This window comes from Patella vulgata, chromosome 8, assembly GCF_932274485.2.
Source record: "Patella vulgata chromosome 8, xgPatVulg1.2, whole genome shotgun sequence".
Lineage (NCBI taxonomy): Eukaryota > Metazoa > Mollusca > Gastropoda > Patellidae > Patella > Patella vulgata.
The window spans coordinates 22699575-22724099 of NC_065886.2; the positions used below are offsets into that span (position 1 = coordinate 22699575).

Here is a 24525-nt window from a genome sequence, read left to right on the forward strand (position 1 = left end):
TCTTACACTAACTGTATGAGATTTGTAGTTTTCGGAAAATATAAAATACGGGCAAAATATGAACGCCAGATTATCTCCTGACTTGGATTAAGTCGGATTAAAAAAACAGACCCGCCAACTAAATGGCACGAAACACAAAGGTGACCGTGGGGCCGTTATAATATCATGACGCCATCCGATGATAAAAAGACTTGTAACTGACGATTAGCCTACCTTAGATTGCAAAATGGCGCAAAGTTCAACTTGGAAGAAATGTAGACCGGAATCGTTGGCAGACCGAATGTTGTCCAGAGATTTTAATTAATATATAACAGCCAGAATATGTTTGTTCCTTGTTTGAAATCCCCAATAATTATTTCTAGGGGGTACAACTCCACATTTTTAAAAAGTACAGTGCCCCCCCTCTCCCCGATGACTTGTTTTTGCGTTGTCGAACATTTTTGGAATCTTTATATTGGTCCTACTTTTATACTTTAACAGAGCATTTTGAACCCAAGTTCGTGTTACAGACGAATCATGATAGATCATCAAAGAGACCAGATAGTGTGGCTAACTAATATTTATCGATATACCACTGCCCGTGAAATATTAGTGACGGGGTATAGATCATGGAATATCGTACAGTGTGCGCTTGAAAATTTAGCCAGCAGATTGTCGGTGGCAGGGAATTCTTATAAAAAAAATGTCTATTGAGAATTCTCCTGATTGAAAAAGCCACCAAACATGTTAACGCCGATGAAATGTTTACGACGAGATATCACCCATCAAACATCCGTATAGTGCGCACGATAGCTAGCCCGATAGATAATGTGTCGAGTGGACGTTAAACCCCATTTATCTCTCTCTCTCCCGATAGATAATGACTTGGGTTGCACTATCTTCAATAGAAGGCTTGATCTCGCTTTACTTAGTACATCTTATCCTGCATATTTCGTAGGCACTAATGTCGATTGGCTACTGACGACCCAGCTGGGGAGCCTATCAGATTTCTCGGTCATCGCGAATACCTAGTCTCGCGCTTTCCAGCTAAAATGTCTACCTGTGATAATCGAGTTGCAAAGTTTAAGGTTCGTTTAATGTCAAAGTCTCCGTGGAGGTCGCCACGTGTGTTTGTGTCACAACCTCAGATTGGACGCTATCGTTCACGTGGCTGCGTTGAAGTCAGATAACGTATATATAAGTTAGGGAATTGCAGACCAGTCTAGCAACGTCTCGAAGCTGTAAAACTCGCAATACAAGTGGTTGCTTCAGAAACATGGGGGTGCGCTAGCCTTGGCATAAATGTTAACGTTTATTTTATTGTTCGTATTTTTTGCCGATTTCTTATGCATTCACCAATAATATTTAACTATAAATTGTGACATTAATTAGTTCAGCTGTGAATATAATTAGGCAAAAAAATTATTATGCCGTTGTTATATTTTCATTGCGAATTAATAAATTAATAAGCTGTATTTAATAGGGTATATAACAACATATGCTTATTAGTTGAGATTGAAATCTGTGTAGGGCTACATAAAGATCGCAATAAAGGTAAGATTATATGCTTGATATAGGGATGGTTGTTTAAACAATCCGGGTATTACGGCAACATTTCCATGATGTTTGCACTATCGCCTTTTTATTTTCCTGAGGGGCAGTTGAAAGGGGCTTAATGCTGCTTTTCTGTACCACTAGTTTTGTATAGTTTAAATTCTGGCTTTTTGTGTCGACAGCACAACACACCCGTTATATCTGAAACAGACAAACCAAAAATCGACATTTTTTTTTGACAACAAGCATTGGCCGAGAAAGTTCACTGAGATTTTCCGACGTGGTTTCCCCTTGTCAGTGGTGCAGGACGTAGGGCTTGCCAAGGACAGCCGTCTAGTCGTTCGGATGAGACGTAAAAGCGATGTCCCGTGTATACATTGGCGTGCATGTAAAAGATCCCTTTGCAGTTGGAATTGCCTCATAGCACACTCTATGGCCTATGGCCGTCTTCTTCAGCCCAGTATAGGAGCTGAACAGTAGGATGTTAAACCACATTTCATTTTGACACCAACCAAACGCCGTTACTCAATATAATTTGTGCAATTTAGGAACTTTCTCAGTCAACACCGGGATCGCACTCGGACTTCCTGTTTAGAGATTCAGCGCCCAACCGCACCTATAGTTACCATTTCTCTCCAGATCGAGCCAATTGACTTTCTATGTACGTTAGGATGTGAAATAAATTGTAAATAAATTATAACATACAGCCATGATAATTATATTACTGACAAAGAAGAAAATAATAGAAATGTAAATTTTCCTCAAACGGAGTTAACATTTGATAATTCCAGACAAACATGTCTGATGTGATCAATGGTTATAATAAAAGTAACGGGACATTTTTGATTCAGGTCACAATAATGTAGAATTAGAATGATTTGGTGTGTTATTTCCATTAAGAGAAAGTCCAGATGCTTAAATTTACATTTCGAATGAAGAAGTTGTGGCCAGTTTTGAGTTAATCTGTTGACTGAGGGAAGCAAAATTTGTTATAATATCAGCATAATTGGCGGATATGAATGTGTGAATGTATTAGGATTTACATCTTGGAGTGTTGCCTAGCCGTTCCTTATTGAGAGAAGAGTTCGGCGCGCACTTAAAAGTACCCTTAGCAGTAGGCGACAATACCCATGTTAAAATCCCTTCCCCCATCCTAGCATAGCAGACTTACAGAAATATATACGCATGTTAGACTCAAAATAACAGATTTGTTGCGACTAGAATCGTGACGTATTCAAACATAAAATGGTTATTGGTGAAGACAATTTCTTAAAGAGCACATCAATTGAACAAACAAAATTTTCTGTACTAATAGCCGGTGGTGACTATATCCACTTTAAGGAAAGCCCACATTAATAGAATCGTGATGTATTCAAACATGGCTAACACCTTTCATACATGGTGATTGGTGGAGATAATTTTTTAAGAAATCTTATTCCTAGAATGTATCTTTGTGGGTGGTGGGGGGTTGGGGGGTGTAAGTGAAAATTCAGTTCAAGTCAGAACCCATAATGATGTAGTCCCGACATAATACAAGGTGGCTGTAAATGTGATTTTGCCGAAATAGCAACATTAGTAAATGGTAAACTTACTTTTAGGAATATGGTTGCTAAGACTACACTTGTGTTACTTTTGGCTATTGTTGTTATGGCAACAGTGAAGGGAAAAGCGGTTGGAAAATCAGAACGTGGATCATCAGTAAGTAAGGCATGAAATCTATTCATACAGATATTGGTTTGCATACCCAATTAAATCTTTGTAAGATCGCACATTCCGAGTACGTAATCAAAGAATAAAAAAAATTAATTTAAGGCGGTCGAAATCGCGATGCTGCCACATCCTTAAACCAGCCACATACTTCTACCAGCAATGTGAATGTATTCCGTTTAGAAGCTTATTTTTAAACTTGTGTAAAAAGAACGGCATGTTGCAGTTATACTAGTCCCGAATACAGACGTGACGTGAGCAGAATCGTGACGTAATCAAGCATATTCAGTTTGCGCAAACCCTTTCGCCCGAAATCTCGTGTTTAGTCGATCGAGTCCTTTCCAGCAATTGATATTCAATTTCCAAAAGTTCAATCTAGTATCGTCATAATTATTGTCCCCTTGTGTGCGAGTCTTAATCAGGGTGCCCGACACATCCCCCCTCTATGACGCCAAATTAACAAACACGTCACTTATTCCCCCTTTACACACTAAATTCCCCCATTTACAATATGTTCGACTTGAAATCATAGTGTGATTTTTTCTAATATTAACATCAAATTTTCATAAATGGCAGGTCAGAAGGGGGTGGGGGTAGGGGGCGTCTCAATAGGCGTCTCAATAGGCACTTGCTGGTCTTATTTAATAGCAAGTTCAGTTCGTACATCGATGAGGATGACCAGAAAATTAAGAACTGTACTTAAATGTTGCTGCAAAATTGTATTTATTTTACAGTGTGTAAGGAATTTTTGTAATGTTGGGGAGGAACCGTGTTGTGGAAGAAATAAAAGATGTCACTGTTTTGGTGACAGAGCCAAATGTCGTGTTGGATTATGCCGTGAAATTAAACCTCGGTATGAGTATTATTGGTGAAACCAAGGTGAATAGTAAACCTAAATTATTTTTCTTATTTATGTGATTGATTTATCGACTAAATCGAGCTTTATACTTGGTGTTCCCGTTGCCGCATATATTGCTCGTCCTGTTTTGTTTATATGCACGTCGGTTACATACCTCTGTTTTGTATTTGTGTTTTTGTTTTGGGTGGACGAGTAGTATTACTCTTTGGAATCGATGGTTTTTTTTATCACCCACATCTGCTCGCCACGGTATTACCCAGCGGCCCACAACCGAATAATAAACAATGTGAAATGAAATTGTGTTTAACGTCCTACTTTTCTGCACATACTAAGCTAATTAAGAAGGCCATACGTCATATATAGTGAGACAATGCCTTAGTCACTGAGTCACCGTGGCTCAAACATGACGCTGTGACAGCTGGCAATTAACACCTGATTTGAACCAGATTGATGCAAAGGTCAATAACAGGTTTATCGACACAATAAAATGTGCACCCCCAAGCCTGATCCAGACATAAAGTACAATCGATTTCTAATAAGATGTGAGTGACGTGCTCTTTCAAAATGAGATATATTTGTGTTTAACTACTTCCTGTTTGTTTCTATACAGGCTACCGGATGTGAAAGAAGAATAGAAGAGGAACCAAAAATTAATATATAGACCATACATGAACAATAAAAAAAGAGATTTAAATCAATAAAGCAGTTCTTCTTCAATTAGTGGTTAACGTCCGCTTCCACCGATGGCGAATGTCTTATTTTTTTTCACTCGGCAAACCTCGGCAGATTCCGGTACCATACATCTAGTCTCGGGTGTATGACAGTAAGTGATATTATGTACCTACGCCTATATTGCGATGCGGCACCGGTTTACTTATTGTGTCAACTTGCCGCTTTCGAAAGAAGTTCTAACAATTGCGTCGTTCGAAGAGTGTGTAGAATTGTCAGTGCAAAGTTGTCCTTGTTTGAAGAAAATCGGATAAACTTGAAAATAAAACAGTTTCAGACTTGTATGATAAAACATTCTTCAAAGGCGTCGTCATGGGCAACGCCGTTGGTAATCTGAGAACTTGAAAGTAGTTCCAATGGCGGACTTCGTCATACAGCCGAGGCTAGATGTAGGGTACTGGAATCTGCTGAGGTTTGCCGCGAGTGATTTTTATTATGCCTAGTGCACGTGCAGGGGTCTGTCCTGTGGGGGGAAGCCGAAGAACCCGGGGTAAACCCTCACACCAGGGATCGAAACCATGACCGCAAGCCAGTTGTGACAGGCCAACTAGAGCTCGAAGTGTTGATTCTCGAACATCCAGGTATCCCTTGATACACCCCGTTGGTGTAATAGGCCCATAACCCGGTTGGTGCTACGTGCCATTATACTTCCGTCGCGCTTTAATACCCTCAATGGTTCTTCGACATATCTCGTGGGTCCTCACTATATGCTGCTTTTCCCCAATACATCTATTGATCCCTTGATATACCCTGAATCATCTGAAGATGGTTACACCAATACACACCGTTGATTTTCCTATACCCCTGTTGTTTCCTTGATACTTTCCTTTGGTTCGTTGATACTCCCACTGGTACCCGCGTGGTTCCTCAATACTTCCCGTTGGTTCCTCGATATACTGATTGGTTTACAAAATCCCACTCTAGTAAATTAGTCAGATTGTTAACCTTAATTTTTCTCTCCACTATCGACCATATTTCATTATAAGAGATAAGTTCAGGGTAATTACGTTAAGTTAGAGTGTTTCGCAATTCTCCAAAAGTACTCCAGGTAACCCATGTCAGTAAGTGTGTCATATGGAATGGAAAGGGCATTGTGGTTACCGAGGTGCACTGTAAATCCACGATTGCATGTTCGATCCCCATATAGATGTAGTTAGATACTGGGGACCTGGCAAGGGAAACGTGTCTAGTTTTATGAATGGTACGAAAACGACAAAACCGAGGTTCCACGTACATTTTGGCGTGTACATAAATTCGTTCGTAGGAATTCGGTGAAGACTAGGCGGAACCGCTTCTGTCCATACAGACTCCCCACCCCCCCAATAGCATGCTGTATGGCGTATGCTCGTCTTCATTAACCTGGTTAAATGCACAAAAGTAGGACATTAAACTAAATAACTAACATTACCGTTACTTTACTTCGCAAAACGGTTTGGGAGTAAGAGATCAAAAATTCAGTTCACATGCCTGGCAAAGTCCTGGGTATGCCTATGATTGAAACTGTCTAACGGCGATGACAGTCGGACGAAGTTGTCGAATGCGTGTTTACACTGTAGTCTCGCATATAAGACTTGGTGATCTTTCCTAACATTTTATATCAACAATGTAAACAATGCTGTTGTCATCTTGGGTGTCTCCGATGATGTAGTGATAATGGTAGAAAAAATATCCATGTTATCCGTATCGTATTTATTAATCTATCATCGTCGTCGTCTATCTGTGGCAGTGAAATTGAGTAGGCCCTTGGTCTTTGGCGTTCCTGAGATATACACATATTGAGACCAAAGAGCTTACTGGGTTTAAAGCAATGGGAGCTATCGGAAGAGCCTTGGCTGTTCTGGGGTGGTTTGCTTTGATTCATCAAATACTCATTTACATCGCTATTTACAAGCGCTATAAACGTATATCACGACTACCTTCACTAACCAGAGCCGACGACATCGTTGTTTATACTCAACAAGAAACATATAATCAACCTAACAAAGAAATCAAAATAAAACAGCAAAAGAAACGCCGAAAATCCAACTCAAGAAACGTCCCGCAAGATACAAATCTCTTGTTAAACATTCCATTGTATGGAAGCAGTGTTTATATAAAACGAGGCACAAATAGCTTAACAAATTTAAAGTTACTAGACGTCCACTGTGAGAAATTGATTCAGGGTGATCCAGCATATGTGAAAAAGACTAAAATGATTCTAGCTAAACATAAAAAGGTCGTTTTCAAACCTAAAATTTACTTGAGTTTAGCCAAGTCATGTGACAGGCTGATAAAATCACGTGGTTATGTAATGAACGTGAGTAAAGAGGAAAGGGAATTCCCCATTGCCTATAATATCATCATGCATCATGATATAGAGATGGCAGAGAGATTATTACGATCTATTTACAGACCTTCCAATATATATTGTATACACGTAGATGGGAAATCCCCCATTAATCTATTTAAAGCCATGTCCGGGCTCGCGAAATGCTTCGATAACGTCATCATGGCGTCACACAGAAGTACAGTCAGGTGGGGTCAGTATAGTGTATTTCAAGCAGAACTGACGTGTATGGATGATCTACTAAAGTATAAAAATTGGAAATATTTGATAAATCTTGCTGGTCAGGATTTTCCTTTAAAAACTAATCTTGGAATTGTTCGTATTTTGAGAGCATTTCGTGGTGCCAACAGTGTATCTGGGGCGCCATTCAGGTAAGATTTTTATTATAGTATACCTAGGTCTATCGGTTCATTCAAAATGGCGCCTGTTGTGTATTTATTAACTGACTGTCTGGTTATTCGAAACTACAGTACACCCTGAGGATACTCGATTAAATGTTACGGAATTGAATTCTCTCCACCCCACGGAAGGTCTGTCGAGAATTCCTCGTGACAAGGCATGCGCAAACTGAATATGATTCTTACTCGACCAATCACCATAGCCGAAACGTTTGATTACGTCACGATTCTGCTCACACACCTTCTTTTATCAGCATGACAGGCGGAACTGAATAATTCCATGTTCTTCGATTGTGACTTCGTTATTTCGTATTGTTCTGGACTGACAACCGAGCACCCCTTCAATGTTGCTTGACATACAAGATTTCACTCCAAATCATTCGTAAAAGGAGAACCTAAGTAGTCCAAGCGGATACACTTTGGGCTCTATGGATCGGGCTAACATTTACGTTAAGATCCAAAGTATCTTAATCGACACTTACACAATCACAACAATTAGAGTTATCAATCATTACTTTTTATTTTGCGCATCTCCATATAAAGCTAGCGCCAAAACGAACACCCTCGTTAACTTGATCTCGCTTTAACTACGTACATCTGATCAAGGCCTTCACGTAATACCCTGCATATTTCGGCACTTATTTCGATTCAATCTGTTTCACAGAGGTTTACGAAAGTCTTTTAATATTTCTGTAAAAGATGACTACCTTCAACACGTGACGTCTCATCACGTGGCGTCAATCATTGGCTCAATGACGCGTGCATTGTTTACATAAAACCTTACTGGTTCTGGCGGAGTGGAGCCTTTTACTCATTCTAATACCCATTTACACTAAATAGGAAATAATTTTTACATACAAATACGTCAAACGTCTTTATTTATTTTTCTAATACATAAAAAAAAAATGTTTTAGAATTTAATTTGTCGGAGGAAAAAAGTTAATATTTGTGGCTCATTAAGTCGCATCGATGTCATCCTTATCAGTAATTGTCGCGGCCTAGCGAATATTCACTGCTGCTCAGTGTGATTTCGATTGGGTACAAGTCGAGCTTGTGAGCCTATCAGATTCCTCGATAGTCGCGAATACCAAGTCTCGCGCTTTCAAGCTAAAATGTCTACCTGTGATAATAGAGTTCAACGTTCGTTCAATGTCGAGGTTTCCGTGAAGGTCGATTGGATACTACTATTCACGTGTCTGTAAATAACGTAGCTATAAGTTCAGGAATTGTGAAGTAATCTAGCAACGTCCAGGACCCGGTTCCTTGAAAATTCTTAAAGTAAGCACAAAGTTATGCTTCACTTTTTCTTACGTAAGAAACGTCTCTAAAAAATGCGAGAGACCGTTCTTGCGTAAGCACAAGTCAAGTATGAGTGTAAGCATCTTATGACTGGTAAACTGAGACTATGATGCCCTCTAACGTCATAAAAACAGTTTTGGTATGTGATTATGTCATACACTTGTCGTCTGCTTCCCAATGATCAATTTAGATGCATTTGACATGTTCCATATACACATATAAAATGTGGCACAAGCTATAAAAAAAAAAAAAAAAAAAACGGCAAGCACATGCAAACACTCTTAATAATTGTGAGAGCCCGTGTGTTTGTGTTGTTTACTAATTGGTAAATAAATAAAATGGTTTTAGGGTAAAAGCAAAATTTTCTATAGTAGGCCTACTTCTAGAGAATACGCTTCTCAAGGATTTTCTCTGTCTTTCAATTGTCTCTTTGGTATCAAAAGATGTAGGAAATGCCGTGGAATAACCAACTGTCAGCCACCTTGTTTGAAGCAGAAACAGACTTAAGGTCGGTAAGCATTGACCGTGTTTAAGAACGAAGTTGTGCTTAATAACGTGCTTGTGCTTACACTGAAGTCTACTAAGCACAAGGACGTTCTTAACAATTTTCTGGGAACACAAAATAAGATAAGTTTACTTAAATGCAAAGACTACTTAAAATCAAAGCACAAGAACGTTATAACATACCGACTTTTTTATACTTCAGTGGAAAGGTTTGGAAATCCAGAATGTCTAAGACTGGTACCCCAATATCGGACATTGTCCTAAAGAAAGGATCTCAACATATTCTAGCCAGCCGGAAGTTTATCACATACATTAGGACAGCACCAAAAGCTCTCCAGTTTGCTGATTGGTTGAAAAAGGCAAAGCATCCTCATGAGACGTTTTTTAATTCACTTTGTTTTAGTCCACAGTTGAATATTTCTGGTTGTTACAAAGGTATTCATCTGTAATCGATAGTGTTTTTGTAAATCTGACAATAAGTACCCCTCCCCCCCCCCAATTCTAGAACGTATGTCGCCTCCTTCTCTGGGGGCCCAAATTGTGTGCGTGTCGTTGGAATCAAATATTAATCTGGACACAAAGCGTCATTTGTGTAACTGACTGGCTATTCGCACAGAGAGATCACGCACTGCTTTGTGTTAATCCACCGATTGACAGCAAACTGTCAACAAAAAGGTTAAAGCCATTCCCCTCTCAACTTATCGTAAGGTTTACTTTACTTCCATTATTATTTTGTCCAGAAGTTGTTGTGATCGAAACGGGGCCTTGAGCGATCGGGATGAGAACGTTTAGAAAGCAAGGGGGGTAATCAATCATATTATTATTCAATATTTGAATGGTTTTAATTTATAATTTTCTGTCTGGTTTCTATTCGGAAAACTGTCTCGGAAATGTAGCATTTACACCACATAGTAATTCATCAAATAAAAATAAATTTGGCATGTTGTTTTAGTTTAGCTTATATAAAAATTAGACTCCACGGAAGGCAATGAAACTTGACAAAATCAAATAGAGCTTGAAATTAACATTGACGGGAAATGTGAAAACGAACTGGCAACATGCCACTTTTATTTTGTCCAGCGATAAAGTTAACTTGAAGACCAAAAAACGGATATTTTTAAACATTTTTTTTTCTTTTTAATGAAACGTTACAGGGAAGAGAGAGCAGTTACTTGAGAAAGAAGCAATGGCTAGATATAAAATATGGTCCACAGATGGCGTCAAGTGTAGCGGTAAATGGAAAAGAAGTATCTGTATATTTGGTATGAAGGAACTACCGGGTTTAACCAAGGCACCGCATTTATTCAGTAATAAACATCTTTCTGATTATCAACCCGTCACCCTTGACTGTCTGGAGAAATGGCTATTTGATAAAATACATAATGAACAACAGGAAAAATCTTCTAACATTAATCTAAGTTTTTATATAAATCAGGATTTTGTAAGAAATCAAATCCCTTGAATAAATGGCTGATAGATCCAGCTGTGTTTATTTGTAAAATGACCATATTTATATTGTTGACGGATGCAGACTCGTCGTTATTTGTTACAGAGATAAAGTCGGTGTGTAACAGAACCGTGCGTAAACTTAAGTTCCACACCAATTTCTCAAGGTAGATGAAAGCTATGCAAGGTTCTATTATGCATTTGTCTATTATGCAAAATGCAGAATGCAGAAGGGTAATGTGCAAAATAACTATTATACTGTATTTTGTATTATTGAAAAGTGTATTCTGTATTTTAACACCGTGACATTGGTATTGTTGAGCAATGGAAATTGCAATTATAAAACTAAAATACGTATTTTGAACTACTGACATTTGCAGTTTGCACCGTCAACAATGAAATAATATTGGCAACGTTATCCTTCCATAATTTTAGGCTCACTGCGCACATAATAACTTCTTAACTAGATTTGGTGGCTCCAAGATGTTTACGTTTTCGAATTAACGGATGAATAAGTTATGAACATACCACTGTTCATTACCTTTCTATGATGCATTATCAAATTACTCGTAGGATACCCGACTCTACACGTGCCCAAATTAGCCCAGGGCTCAAATTCGCCCGGGGCCTAAATTCGCTCTTGGTCCAAGTTCGCCCGTAGCCCAAATTTGCCAGGGGCCCATATTCGCCCAGTGCTCAAATTAGCACGGAACCAAAATTCGCCCGAAGCACAATTCGTTCGTGGCCCAAATTTGCCTGTGGCCTAGATTCAATGGCCTAAAACATTCAAGTAGTCGTGCTTTTTAATTTGATACGAGATATGTGGAGGTGGAGCGCGGCGACGAAGCGTAATTCGCCCGGGGCCCGAATTCAATGGCCAAAAACTTTCGTGTTGTGATGCTGGTTAATTCAATATCACCTAATAATGTGTGGGTGGAGCGCGGCGACGAAGCGTGATGGGCGAAAATACATACAAAGATACACACACACACACACACGCCCATACCCACGGGTGTACCTATCTGAGGAAGGGTCCTTGTTGGGAGACCCCATATGAGGAATTTGACTAAGGAGGACAGCCTCATGTAGGCAAGCCTTTCAAACGGCCTTATGAGGTTTTTAAAAATTTCCAGTTTGCACACATTTTGTGCAGCTCATCTATCCATTAAGAGGAAAAAATGGGTTGTCTCCCCTTTGACAAGGCAAGCCTTTAAACAGCCTTATGAGGTTTTTATACGCCCACATTTTCATGTGGACGTATTATGCCGTCGCCCATGTCCGTCCGGACGTCCGCCCACAAATTGTTTGTGGACACCCTAGAGGTCACAATTCTTATCCGATTTTGACGAAACTTGAAATATACGTCACCATTAGGAGATATTGTCAGAAAATATGGTCTCAGCTTTCATTTGTATGCCGATGATACTCAATTATATATTTCATTTACACCTAATTGTCCATCTTCTTTCAATTTATCAAAATTGCAACTTGTGAACTGTATTAGTGAAATTAGAAAATAGATGTCAAAGAACTTTCTAAAATTGAATGATGATAAAACCGAATATTTGTTATTAGGCCATCAAGGCATCAATTAAGTAAATCTGCACAAGATAACCCCCCTGTTGTGATTGGTAATTGTGATATATTTTCATCTTATTTTGCTCGTAATATTGGCGCTATCTTTGATAGTTTTATGCTTATGGGAGCACAAGTAAATAATATTTGTAAATTGTGCTATTTTAATATTAGAAATATAGGTAAAATACGTAAATGTGTAACTGTAGAGGCCACTAAGTCACTTGTTAATTCTCTGGTCACTTCTCGATTAGATAACTTTAATTCACTTTTAGTTGGTTTAACTTTAAAGCTTATAGATAAATTACAAAAAGTACAGAATACTGCGGCTAGACTTGTTACTTTAACGAAGAAATGTGACCACACAACTCCTGTTTTATATAATTTACACTGGTTACCTGTTAAATATCGAATTGATTTTAAGATTTTATTACTTACTTTTAAATGTTTAAATAATTTAGCTCCTGTTTACCTCTCAGATCTTTTAGAACTTTATACACCTGGCCGAACATTACGTGCATCAGATAAACTACTTTTAAAGCCCAAAACTGTTCAACTAGTCTCTTATGGTCAGCGTTCTTTTAGTTATCAAGCACCTGTTTTATGGAATAATCTACCATTTAGTTTAAGATGTTTTACATCTCTATATTCTTTTAAAAAACAACTTAAAACACATTTATTTAATCAGGCTTTTAACTGACTCTGTATATAATTGTTAACATGCCCATAATCTTGTTGTTTATGTGTGATTTACATTGTCACTTTGTAAAGTGCCCTTGAACATGTTATATGAAAGGGTGCACTATAAATATGCTGTAATAATAATAATAATAATAATAATATAGGTTTATCTCCAAAAGATCTCGGCTGCTTTCGATATTGGCATGTATCGGATCGAAACTTCATGGATTATGGCCCCTGTTTGTACGAAAAATCACGGTTTTAGCTTATGGACCCTATAGAGGTCACAATTTTTATCCGATTTTGTTGAAACTTGAAATGTAGGTTTATAACCTAAAGATCTCGGTTCCTTTCGATATTCGCGCATATCGTGAAAATCGGATCAAAATTGACGGACAAAATGGCCCCCGATCGTTCTCAAATAGCGTAAAAATATGGTATATCAAGGTTGTGGACACTATAGAGGTCACAATGTTTATCCGATTTTGTTGAAACTTGAAATGTAAGTTTATAACCCACAGATCTTGGTTCCTGTCGATATTCGAGCATATCGGACCGTAACTTCCTGAATTATGGCCCCTGATTGTAAGAAAAATCTCGTTTTTAGCTTGTGGAACCTATAGAGGTCATAATTTTGATCCGATTTAAAAAAAAACGTATTATTATATCACTGTTACACCCTAATGACGACTGAGTTCGAGTTTCGTGAAAATCGGATCAAAATTGACAGACAAAATGGCCGCCGTTCGTTCTCAAATGGCGTAAAAATATGGTATATCAAGGTTGTGGACCCTATAGAGGTCACAATTTTTATCCGATTTTGTTGAAACTTGAAATGTAAGTTTATAACCCAAAGATCTCGGTTCATTTCGATATTCGAATTTCGTGAAAATCGTCCAAAAACTGACAGACAAAATGGCCGCCCCTCATTTTCAAATAGCGAAAAAATATGGTATATCAAGGTTGTGGACCCTATAGAGGTCACAATTTTTATCCGATTTTGTTGAAACTTGAAATGTAAGTTTATAACCCAAAGATCTTGGTTCGTATCGATATTTGCGCATATTGAATTGTAATTTCCTCAATTATGGCCCTTGATTGTAGGAAGAATCACTTTCTTTTTAGCTTGTTCTCTATCCATCTCTCGAAAATGTGGGCGTATCCTGCTGATTGATTGAAAATGTTGCACATATTTTGTGCAGCTCATCTAGGTTGTCACTCCTGTGACCTCAATTGAAGAGCTGACTTTCAAAATCGGTCTAAGTGCAAAACTGGAAGTTATAAGGATAATTCCCCAAAACACCATTCGGCTCACATCCATGTGCTTTGCCTTTCAGACTGCCATTCGGTCAATGGCTGCATTTCATACCCAATTATTCCATCTTTTACCAGATCCATATTTTAATGAACAACACGCCGCCCCCCCCCCCCCACACACAATATCCACTTAATACAGATCATTCCTTTATACCAGCTTCTCTAGATATCTTGCTGGTAATCATTTGTGTCCATTCAAAGAATCTTGCCTGGGCCTGGGAAATGATATATCTACATGTAATTATCAGAATTAAATTCTTCATGGACGGACAGGGGCGACGACAATATACGTCCACATGAAAATGTGGGCGTATAAAAATGGGTAGTGATAAACCTGGGGGAAAAAAGTATGTAGAAAACAGTAAATTTTGATGGAATAAGCGTCCAAACTTACGGGAAATCGAGACTATTTTCAGCAAGTTTATACTTGACTTGTCATGAATCACTGCAATGCATTAGTTAAAGTGTGTTCTTAACCATTTCAATGCTTGCCAGTGATGTACAGACATGAAAACCTATCTTTTAACATTATGTAATTACAATAAATATTTTACCAAATAAAGCGACATCTTTCCCTGGCCCGGTTTAGAATGGAGACATATAAGGTAATAGAGCATAAGATAGGAGAATTTGGTCTAGATATGATTTTGATATTTTAGCATAGGAAATTTACAAAAGGTTTTTCTCTCTTATTTTAAGACATCAAGAAAAATATTTTGCATATTAGTTTTTAAAGCCTAATCTCTTTAATGAGCCAAATTCGTTTTTTGTCATGATCTATTACCTTTGGGAATAAGAGCAAAAGAATTAAAAAAAAATATTTTTAGTTTTTGTCTTTATTTGGTCTTATTTTCTGTACATCTGCAAATTATTTTTAGTTTTTGTCTTTATTTCGTCTTATTTTCTGTACATCTGCATTTATTTTATTTTTAATTTTGTCATAGGTCATTTTCTTTAAAATTGGGTTCTTGTTTTTGAGGGATACTATTTCTTCTTTTTTCAGCATTTTTCCTCGTAATTGGACAAGTTTAAAAAACACTTCATTATAGGCCCCTCTCTTTTCTTTGTTCCAAACATCTGAAATCAAAAAAATGAACAAATACTGACACAACAGTTCCTTATCAAGTATTATCAAAAGGAAATATCCATATTTCTTCAAATTTCTCCATAGGAAAACATGGGGATAAAAAAAGTATATATATTGTAGACTTTTAAGTTTGAGTGTTGTTCAGCCAAACTAGAAATTGGTCGTGTGGTTGCAAACAAAATATTAAAAGAAAAAAAATGATGTTTTGAATCATATCTAGAAAGCCCTGAACCAACAATGTAAAAATAATCCTCACAAATTCATAAGAAGACGGGGTAATCTGTGATTTTTTGTTACATTACATTGATTTAAAGGCAAATTCTCTAAAGTAAATAGTGCATAGTCATCTCCAAATCCATAGTCCAGAACCCTAAAGAGGATATCCTCGTTAATGATTGCACACAGTATCACCAGACGAGTAACCATTGTTTTTAGTTATGATGAAGGAGTGGAATGATTTTACAATATAGAGGAAATCATCCTAAGAGAATAAGACTACTTACTACTATCTGAAGTCTCCAACCTATTTGTCTGTTTATCGTTACTGCATGTAGGTCCTCCTGGAATGAACAGGTAATAAGCATTCAATTCAATTTGTTTAAAGATGGGGGATCCCTTTAATACTCTCTGAATCAATATTCTAAATGTCTTAAGATGATCTTTGACCTTTAATTTTCCTGCAGTTTATTATTTGAACTTAACCAATCATATTTAATCACTTACATAACAACCAATTGATATAATGCTAAGAGAAAGTCTACTGTTTGACCCAATTTGACATTTTCTCTCTTTTAAAGCTCAAAATTAGGATTTTCAAAATATACTTTGATTAAAGACACTAAATAAAACACAGTATTATTTTAATTCTGTTATGTTCTCACCTACTTCTGGACTACTACTACTCTTTCTTTTCTCAAGTGGCTGTGATCCAATCTCATCATCTACAATAAATTTGGTACCATAAATTGAATTAAAGTCCCTGTCCAGTCATTACTGATGTTGTGCTGACATTGTGTAAAATTAATATCTTCTACATATGAGAACTTCATGGGATTCTAACTAAAGCAGATATTCTCACAAACCAGCAGTCTTGCAGAAGGACAACTGACGAAATACGTCTATTTTGGGGAATTATTTTAAGTTCAAGATCAACTTCCTGTGAAGTCAAAGATATGTCTGTAGGTAGGACTGTATGCACTTTACATAATAAAGAGCTTTCTTCTGGTTTTAAGGGATAAGGGTTTAGCATAGGCAGCTTGCTTGTTCCCCAATTCCCTTATCAATTTGTTGATAAGATAATAAAAAAGTGTTGAGGAGGGGGGGGGGGAGAGAGAGAGCCCTTATAGAAAGAAGTGAACCCTAAAGAGGATATCCTCGTTAATGAATGCACACAGTATCACCAGACGAGTAACCATTGTTTTTAGTTATGGTGAAGGAATGGAATGATTTTACCATAAAGAGGAAATCATCGTAAGAGAATAAAACTACTTACTATTATCTGAAATCTGCAACATATTTCTCTGTGTATCGTTACTACATGTGGGTCCTGGAATGAAAAGACAATAAACATTTCATACTGTAAGTTCTAAGGCAAAATAACAACAGTCAAACATAAACATTATGATTTATATGACAAATTTGTGGACCATGTCAAATGGTCTCAGGATTTTAGACAAACTGGACAATGCTTACATGAAAATATCCAACAAGGGGTCCGTAGCAGATTCAATTGACCAACGTCAACTCCAATCGACAAAATGTTAAAGACCCATGCTGTCATTGTTATGACATGGGTGTTTGGATGTCAAACTGTCTGGGTCAGTCAAGAGATAAAATCTTTTAAAATTTCATTTGAATCAAAGTTCGCGACACAGATATTAATATCTAAATTCTGTTCTCACCTTCAATAATTTCATTCTTTTGTTTCTTTCTCTTAACTACTTCTAGACTACTACTCTTTCTTTTCTCAAGTGGCTGTAATCTATCATTAATATTAATCTCATCATCAACAATATCTTGTTCTTCATCATCTTTCACAAGAAAGTCTGAAAAAGAATAGAAATATTAAATCATAATTTCAAGATGTAATCCACCATTTATACAACAAAATCTATACAAACATTACACCATGGACTTGGTTTAATTGTCAAACAGGAGCTGGGTTACATGGCTCGACCCAGTAATTATCAGTGAAATGAAATGGGGTTTAACGTCCTACTTTTCTGCACCGACTGGGCTAATGAAGATGGGCATACGCCATGCTATGAGTGAAATTTTGCCAGGACAGCAGCGCTACGGCCTACTTTTATATCGAATTCCAACTGTCAGGGGTTCTTTTACGTGCACAGCATGGGTCTTTAACATTTTGTTAATTGGAGTTAACGTCGGTCAATTGAATCTGCTTGGACCCCTTGTTGCCAGGCCCTCCCTCCTGAACCACTGACAAGGGGAAACCATGCCGGAAAATCCCAAGGAACTTTCTCGGCCAACACCAGGAGTGAACCTGAGAACTCCTGGTTAGTGAACCAGGGTCTTACTCACTGAGCCACCTCGGCTCATGTAATTATCAGTATTAAGGGTTGTTTGATCTAGATTAACAAGGTACTACAGACTAAAACTCACCACCAGCAGAGCTTTCAAAATCTATTTCGTCAATCGTCTTCCCATAATAATTGGTTATTGAACCACTATCTGCCAGCAATAATAATTTTGCTACTTTCGTTTTTTCAATAGTGGAAGACATAACTCGGTAAAAATCTTTATGTACGTTGATGTTGTGTCCTAAATGATTAGTAATCCATCCAAGTTGATTCTCAGAAATATTAAGCACCTGCAAATATTCAATAAAAATAAAAACTTCTTAAGTGTTATCATTATGACATTTTATCAAACTGGATCAAAGGCTATAGGGGGAATTTTACCGAAATAGAAATATTCTGTATTTGAATGGAAGGAGCTCACTTTTAAGTCCAAACCATGTGCCCAAGAACACCGGAGATCAGCCCCTTCTATTAAATGTCATATGATACACAAAAAATCTCAGTTACTTAGTGACACCCTCTTATTTTTGTCCTGTGCGTGCTCCATTTGTGTATTTCAGGGAATCCAGTATTTTTCTTGTAAAATTGGGTGTCTCTACTTTCGATATACCAAAATTGCCATACTTTTATTGGAAATAACCACCCGATAAATGCTTTTGTGGGAATGCATCTTTAAATTTCATATGATACACATATGATTCCAGGTCTGACTTACCTGTGTTGTTGTAGCAATGTATTTCCTTAGAAGTGTTGATTTGATAAAACTAGCATTTTCTAGCTTTAATTCACCAAGGGCATATCTTTAAAGAATATCTTGTCATTTTGATCATTTTTTACAGTTTTAAAAGCACCTATGTCAATTATTGGGACAACATCACTAGAATCAGACTCTGAATTGGAATTCAAAACAAAATCACTGTCCCGTGAATCATCAAACATTTCGTCCGATATAAAAGAGTCCTTATCATCATCTAGGATTTCAGATTGCAGTGAAGAGGACTGCCTGTTTTGTGAAGATGGAGAAATTGGTTTGATCTCTCTCTGTTTAGCTTGTGATGGTGGTAGTGGATCATCATCAATCATCCAGGTATGTGAAGATGGAGGAATGGGCTTGATCGCTCTCCGTTTAGCTTGTGAGGGTGGTAGTGGATCATCCTCTTGATCATCATCAATCATCCAGGTTTGTGAAGATGAGGGAATTGCCTTGATCTCTCTCCGTTTAGCTTGTGTGGGTGGTAGTGGATCATAATCATCAATCATCCAGGTTTGTGAAGATGGAGAAATTGGGTTGACCTCTGTCGGTTTAGCTTGTGATGGTGGTAGTAGTGGATCATCATCATCAATCATCCAGGTTTGTGAAGATGGCAGAATGGGCTTGATTGCTCTCCGTTTAGCTTGTGAGGGTGGTGGTAGTAGATCATCCTCTTCATCATCATCATCAATCATCCAGGTTTGTGAAGATGATGGTGGTAGTGGATTATCATCAATCATCCAGGTATGTGAAGATGGAGAAATGGGCTTGTTCGCTCTCCGTTTAGCTTGTGAGGGTGGTAGTGGATCATCCTCTTGATCATCATCAATCATCCAGGTTTGTGAAGATGAGGGAATTGCCTTGATCTCTCTCCGTTTAGCTTGTGTGGGTGGTAGTGGATCATAATCATCAATCATCCAGGTTTGTGAAGATGGAGAAATTGGGTTGACCTCTGTCGGTTTAGCTTGTGATGGTGGTAGTAGTGGATCATCATCATCAATCATCCAGGTTTGTGAAGATGGCAGAATGGGCTTGATTGCTCTCTGTTTAGCTTGTGAGGGTGGTGGTAGTAGATCATCCTCTTCATCATCATCATCAATCATCCAGGTTTGTGAAGATGAGGGAATGGCCTTGATCCCTCTCCGTTTAGCTTGTGTGGGTGGTAGTGGATCATCTTCTTCATCATGATCAATCACACTAGTTTGTGAAGATGAGGGAATTGCCTTGATCTCTCTCCGTTTAGCTTGTGTGGGTGGTAGTGGATCATAATCATCAATCATCCAGGTTTGTGAAGATGGAGAAATTGGTTTGACCTCTGTCGGTTTAGCTTGTGATGGTGGTAGTGGATCATCGTCATCAATCATCCAGGTTTGTGAAGATGGCGGAATGGGCTTGATTGCTCTCTGTTTAGCTTGTGAGGGTGGTAGTGGATCATCCTCTTCATCATCATCATCAATCATCCAGGTTTGTGAAGATGAGGGAATGGCCTTGATCCCTCTCCGTTTAGCTTGTGTGGGTGGTAGTGGATCATCTTCTTCATCATGATCAATCACACTAGTTTGTGAAGATGGAGGAATGGGCTTGATCGCTCTCCGTTTAGCTTGTGTGGGTGGTAGTGGATCATCTTCTTCATCATGATCAATCACACTAGTTTGTGAAGATGAGGGAATTGCCTTGATCTCTCTCCGTTTAGCTTGTGTGGGTGGTAGTGGATCATAATCATCAATCATCCAGGTTTGTGAAGATGGAGGAATGGCCTTGATCCCTCTCCGTTTAGCTTGTGAGGGTGATTCCTCATCATCAATCAACCTGGTTTGTGAAGATGAGGAAATGGCCTTGATCGCTCTCGGTTTAGCTTGTGTGGGTGGTAGTGGATCATCCTCTTCACCATGATCAATCATCCAGGTTTGTGAAGATGAGGGAATGGCCTTGATCCCTCTCCGTTTAGCTTGTGTGGGTTGTAGTGGATTATCTTCTTCATCATGATCAATCATGCTGGTTTGTGAAGATGGAGGAATTGGTTTGACCTCTGTCGGTTTAGCTTGTGATGGTGGTAGTGGATCATCATCATCAATCATCCAGGTATGTGAAGATGGAGGAATGCGCTTGATCACTCTCCGTTTAGCTTGTGATGGTGGTAGTGGATCATCATCAATCATCCAGGTTTGTGAAGATGAGGGAATGGCCTTGATCTCTCTTCGTTTAGCTTGTGTGGGTGGTAGTGGATCATCTTCTTCATCATGATCAATCACACTAGTTTGTGAAGATGGAGGAATTGGTTTGACCTCTCTCCCTCTAGCTTGTGTGAGTGGTAGTGGATCATCTTCTTCATCATTATCAATCCACCAGGTTTGTGAAGATGAGGGAATGGCCTTGACCTCTCTCCGTTCAGCGTGTGTGGGTGGTGGTGGATCATCTTCTTCATCATGATCAACCACACTAGTTTGTGAAGATGGAGGAATTGGTTTGACCTCTGTCGGTTTAGCTTGTGATGGTTGTAGTGGATCATCATCATCAATCATCCAGGTTTGTGAAGATGGAGGAATGGGTTTGACCTCTGCGGGTTAACTTGTTATGGTGGTAGTGGATCATCATCATCAATCATCCAGGTTTGTGAAGATGGAGGAATGGGTTTGACCTCTGTCGGTTTAGCTTGTGAAGGTGGTAGTGGATCATCATCATCAATCATCCAGGTTTGTGAAGATGGAGGAATGGGTTTGACCTCTGTCGGTTTAGCTTGTGAAGGTGGTAGTGGATCATCATCATCAATCATCCAGGTTTGTGAAGATGGAGGAATGGGTTTGACCTCTGTCGGTTTAGCTTGTGAAGGTGGTAGTGATTCCTCATCATCCATCAACCTGGTTTGTGAAGATGGACGAATGGTCTTTATCTCTCTCCGATTAGATTGAGAGGGTGGTAGTAGATCATCCTCTTCATCATCATCAGCAATCATTCTGGTTTGGGAAGATGGAGGAATTGGTTTGACCTCTGTCGGTTTAACTTGTGAGGATGGTAGTGGATCATCATCATAAGTCATCCTGGTTTGTGACGATGGAGGAATGGGCTCTTGTGAGGGTGGTAGTGGATCATCATCAATCACACTAGTTTGTGATGATGGGGAAATGGGCTTGATCTCTGTCACTTTAGTTTGTGATGATGGTAGTGGATCATCATCATCAATCATCCTGGTTTGTGAAGATGGAGGAATGGGCTTGATCTCTCTCTCTTCAGCTTGTGGGGGTGGTAGTGAATCATCATCATCATCTGTTGCAAATAATTTATTGTAAGGCTTGCATTCAATTTTCTGAACCAATTCATCTAGATAGTCTTGGCTGTTGAAATCCTTTATTTCGATTAAACTAACATCACTGGTGAATTTTACTAACAGATGTCTTAGTCTGTTAGTTTTCTTCAGTTTTTCTGAAAATAAACAGAATTTACCACTACGTAAGTGGAGAGGTAGAAACTCCAGCTCTACTTTGTATCACTAAAATGCTGCGATTTCCTATGAAATTTTGACTTGTAATATACATGTCATGTCAATTTTGAAATACCTTTGCAAATTTGAACTCCCTATAGGCTACCGTTACTGTGACATAGTGACTATCAACTACCGGTAATTTATTTGTATGTCCCATCCCAGATAATTATCTTTCATCCAAATGAAATATGGTAACACTAACAAGAGGAACAAGACAGATCATCCGTAAAAAAATTTTTTTTTTTTTTTTTAAATTTGAGAGCAGGATTATCATTAAAAAATCTCACATGATTATACATGTACAAGAAGTCAAGAAATTGATCAAGAATATTTTTCTAAATTAACTATTGTGTCTCATTTAAAGAGAAAAACGCCTCAATTAGTTTATTGCAACTGATTTGTCTGTCTTGTTCCTTTTTAAATATTGAAAGACATGCCAAATACTTTTTGGCATATTGAAAAGGTAAACAGAACAAACCAAAACAAATATAAAATAAAGAAAACAAGCCAACAGTGAGGCAGATTTCCCCCGCCGAAATCCCAAAATAAATAGATGACACATTAATTAATTGCACATTTATCTTTTTATAAAGCATCGAGTAACCAAACTGCTTATCTATACTTTGTCTAAGCATAAAATGCTCATGATTGAACTTATTCAAGGTTTTGAAGTAGTGAAACTATACACCAAGTTTCATCACTCTCCCTCAATTAGAATCAAAGTTATCGTGTCCCAAAGCATCGACCAATAATATTCCTTAGCTCTGTTTAGTGGAAAATGTTAATCAGTGAACTCATTCAAGACATTCACTAAATAAACATCTACACAAAATTTGAACATTCTACCTCAATTAAAAGCAGAGTTGTTATGTTCCAAAGTCTTGAACCAGTCAAATTGCTTATCATTACTTAGCCTCAGCAGAAAATTTGCATCGAACATAGTCAAGGTATTGATGTAATGAAACTATACACAAAGTTTCACCTCTCTCACTCAATTAGAATCAAAGTTATCGAGCTTCAAAGTCTTGAAAAATCAAATTGCTTATCTTTGCTTACCCTTAGTGGAAAATGCTCTTCACTGAACTCTGTCAAGGCATTCACCTAATAAACACCTACACGAAGTTTCAACATTCTACCACAATTAGAAGTGGAGTTATTGTGTTCCAAAGTCTCGACCACTCAGATTGAAGTCTCTACTGAGCCTAAGCAGAAACTGCTCACCATCGAACTTAGTCAAGGTATTGATGTTATGAATCTATATACCAAGTTTCACCTCTCTCTATCAATTAGGATGAAAGTTATCGAGCTCCAAAGTCTGGATCAAATTGCTTATCACTCTGCTTACCCCAAGCAGAAAATGCTCATTATCGAACTTAGTAAAGGTATTGATCTTATGAAACTATACACCAAGTTTCATTACTCTCACTTAATTGGAATCAAAGTTATCGTGTCCCAAAGCCTCAACCAATCAAATTGCTTATCTCTGCTTACCCTAAGCAGAAAATGCTCATCACCGAATTTTGTCAAGGCATGCACCTAATAAACACCTACACGAAGTTTAAACATTCTACCACAATTAGAAGGGGAGTTATTGTGTTCCAAAGTCTCAACAGACGTTTTTTTTTTAATTAATAATACCTTCACCCTTTCTGATATATTCTGAAAATTCTCTCTCAGAAAGATCATTAATCCTTTTTATCTTCGAGGCACTTGTAACATGAATACTGTGAAAAATTATATGTGATATACATGTAGAGCAGAATGAAACCAGCGGCTGCCAGGCAGGATACGCCCACATTTTCGAGAGATGGATAGAGAACAAGCTAACAAGAAAGTGATTTTTCCTACTATCAAGGGCCATAATTCAGGAAATTACAATTCAATATGCGCGAATATCGAAAGGAACTGAGATCTTTGTGTTATAAACTTACATTTCAAGTTTCAACAAAATCAGATAAAAATTGCGACCTCTATAGGGTCCACAACCTTGATATACCATATTTTTACGCTATTTGAGAACGAACGGTGGCCATTTCGTCTGTCAATTTTGGGTTGATTTTCACGAAATTCGAATTCAGTCGTCCTTAGGGTGCAACAGTGATAAAATAATACAGTTTTTTAAATTGGATACAAATTATGACCTCTATAGGGTCCACAAGCTAAAAACGCGATTTTTCGTACAATCAGGGGCTATAATTCAGGAAGTTACGGTCCGATATGCGCGAATATCAATAGGAAATGAGATCTTTGGGTTATAAACTTACATTTCAAGTTTCAACAAAATCGGATAAA

At 38.0% G+C, this 24525-nt stretch overlaps 1 protein-coding gene and 2 long non-coding RNA genes across 3 annotated transcripts; 2 read left to right on the top strand and 1 right to left on the bottom strand.

Annotated features, from left to right (window-relative positions):
• The first annotated feature begins 1389 nt into the window (after positions 1-1389).
• Positions 1390-4816, top strand: LOC126830675 (uncharacterized). The gene is made up of 4 exons (XR_007683912.2): positions 1390-1533; positions 3132-3231; positions 3975-4119; positions 4710-4816. It is a non-coding gene; the product is annotated as an uncharacterized LOC126830675 (long non-coding RNA).
• A 1628-nt stretch (positions 4817-6444) lies between these two features.
• LOC126830667 (beta-1,3-galactosyl-O-glycosyl-glycoprotein beta-1,6-N-acetylglucosaminyltransferase) lies at positions 6445-10829 on the top strand. The gene is made up of 3 exons (XM_050561087.1): positions 6445-7525; positions 9558-9790; positions 10510-10829. The coding sequence occupies exons 1-3, from the start codon at positions 6636-6638 to the stop codon at positions 10815-10817; spliced, it is 1431 nt and encodes a 476-aa protein (XP_050417044.1). The 5' UTR covers positions 6445-6635; the 3' UTR covers positions 10818-10829.
• A 4382-nt stretch (positions 10830-15211) lies between these two features.
• LOC126830665 (uncharacterized) lies at positions 15212-19460 on the bottom strand. The gene is made up of 7 exons (XR_008789168.1): positions 18717-19460; positions 18084-18291; positions 17363-17506; positions 16954-17007; positions 16343-16402; positions 15965-16021; positions 15212-15451 (listed from the first exon to the last, which is right to left on the bottom strand). It is a non-coding gene; the product is annotated as an uncharacterized LOC126830665 (long non-coding RNA).
• Positions 19461-24525: the final 5065 nt, after the last annotated feature.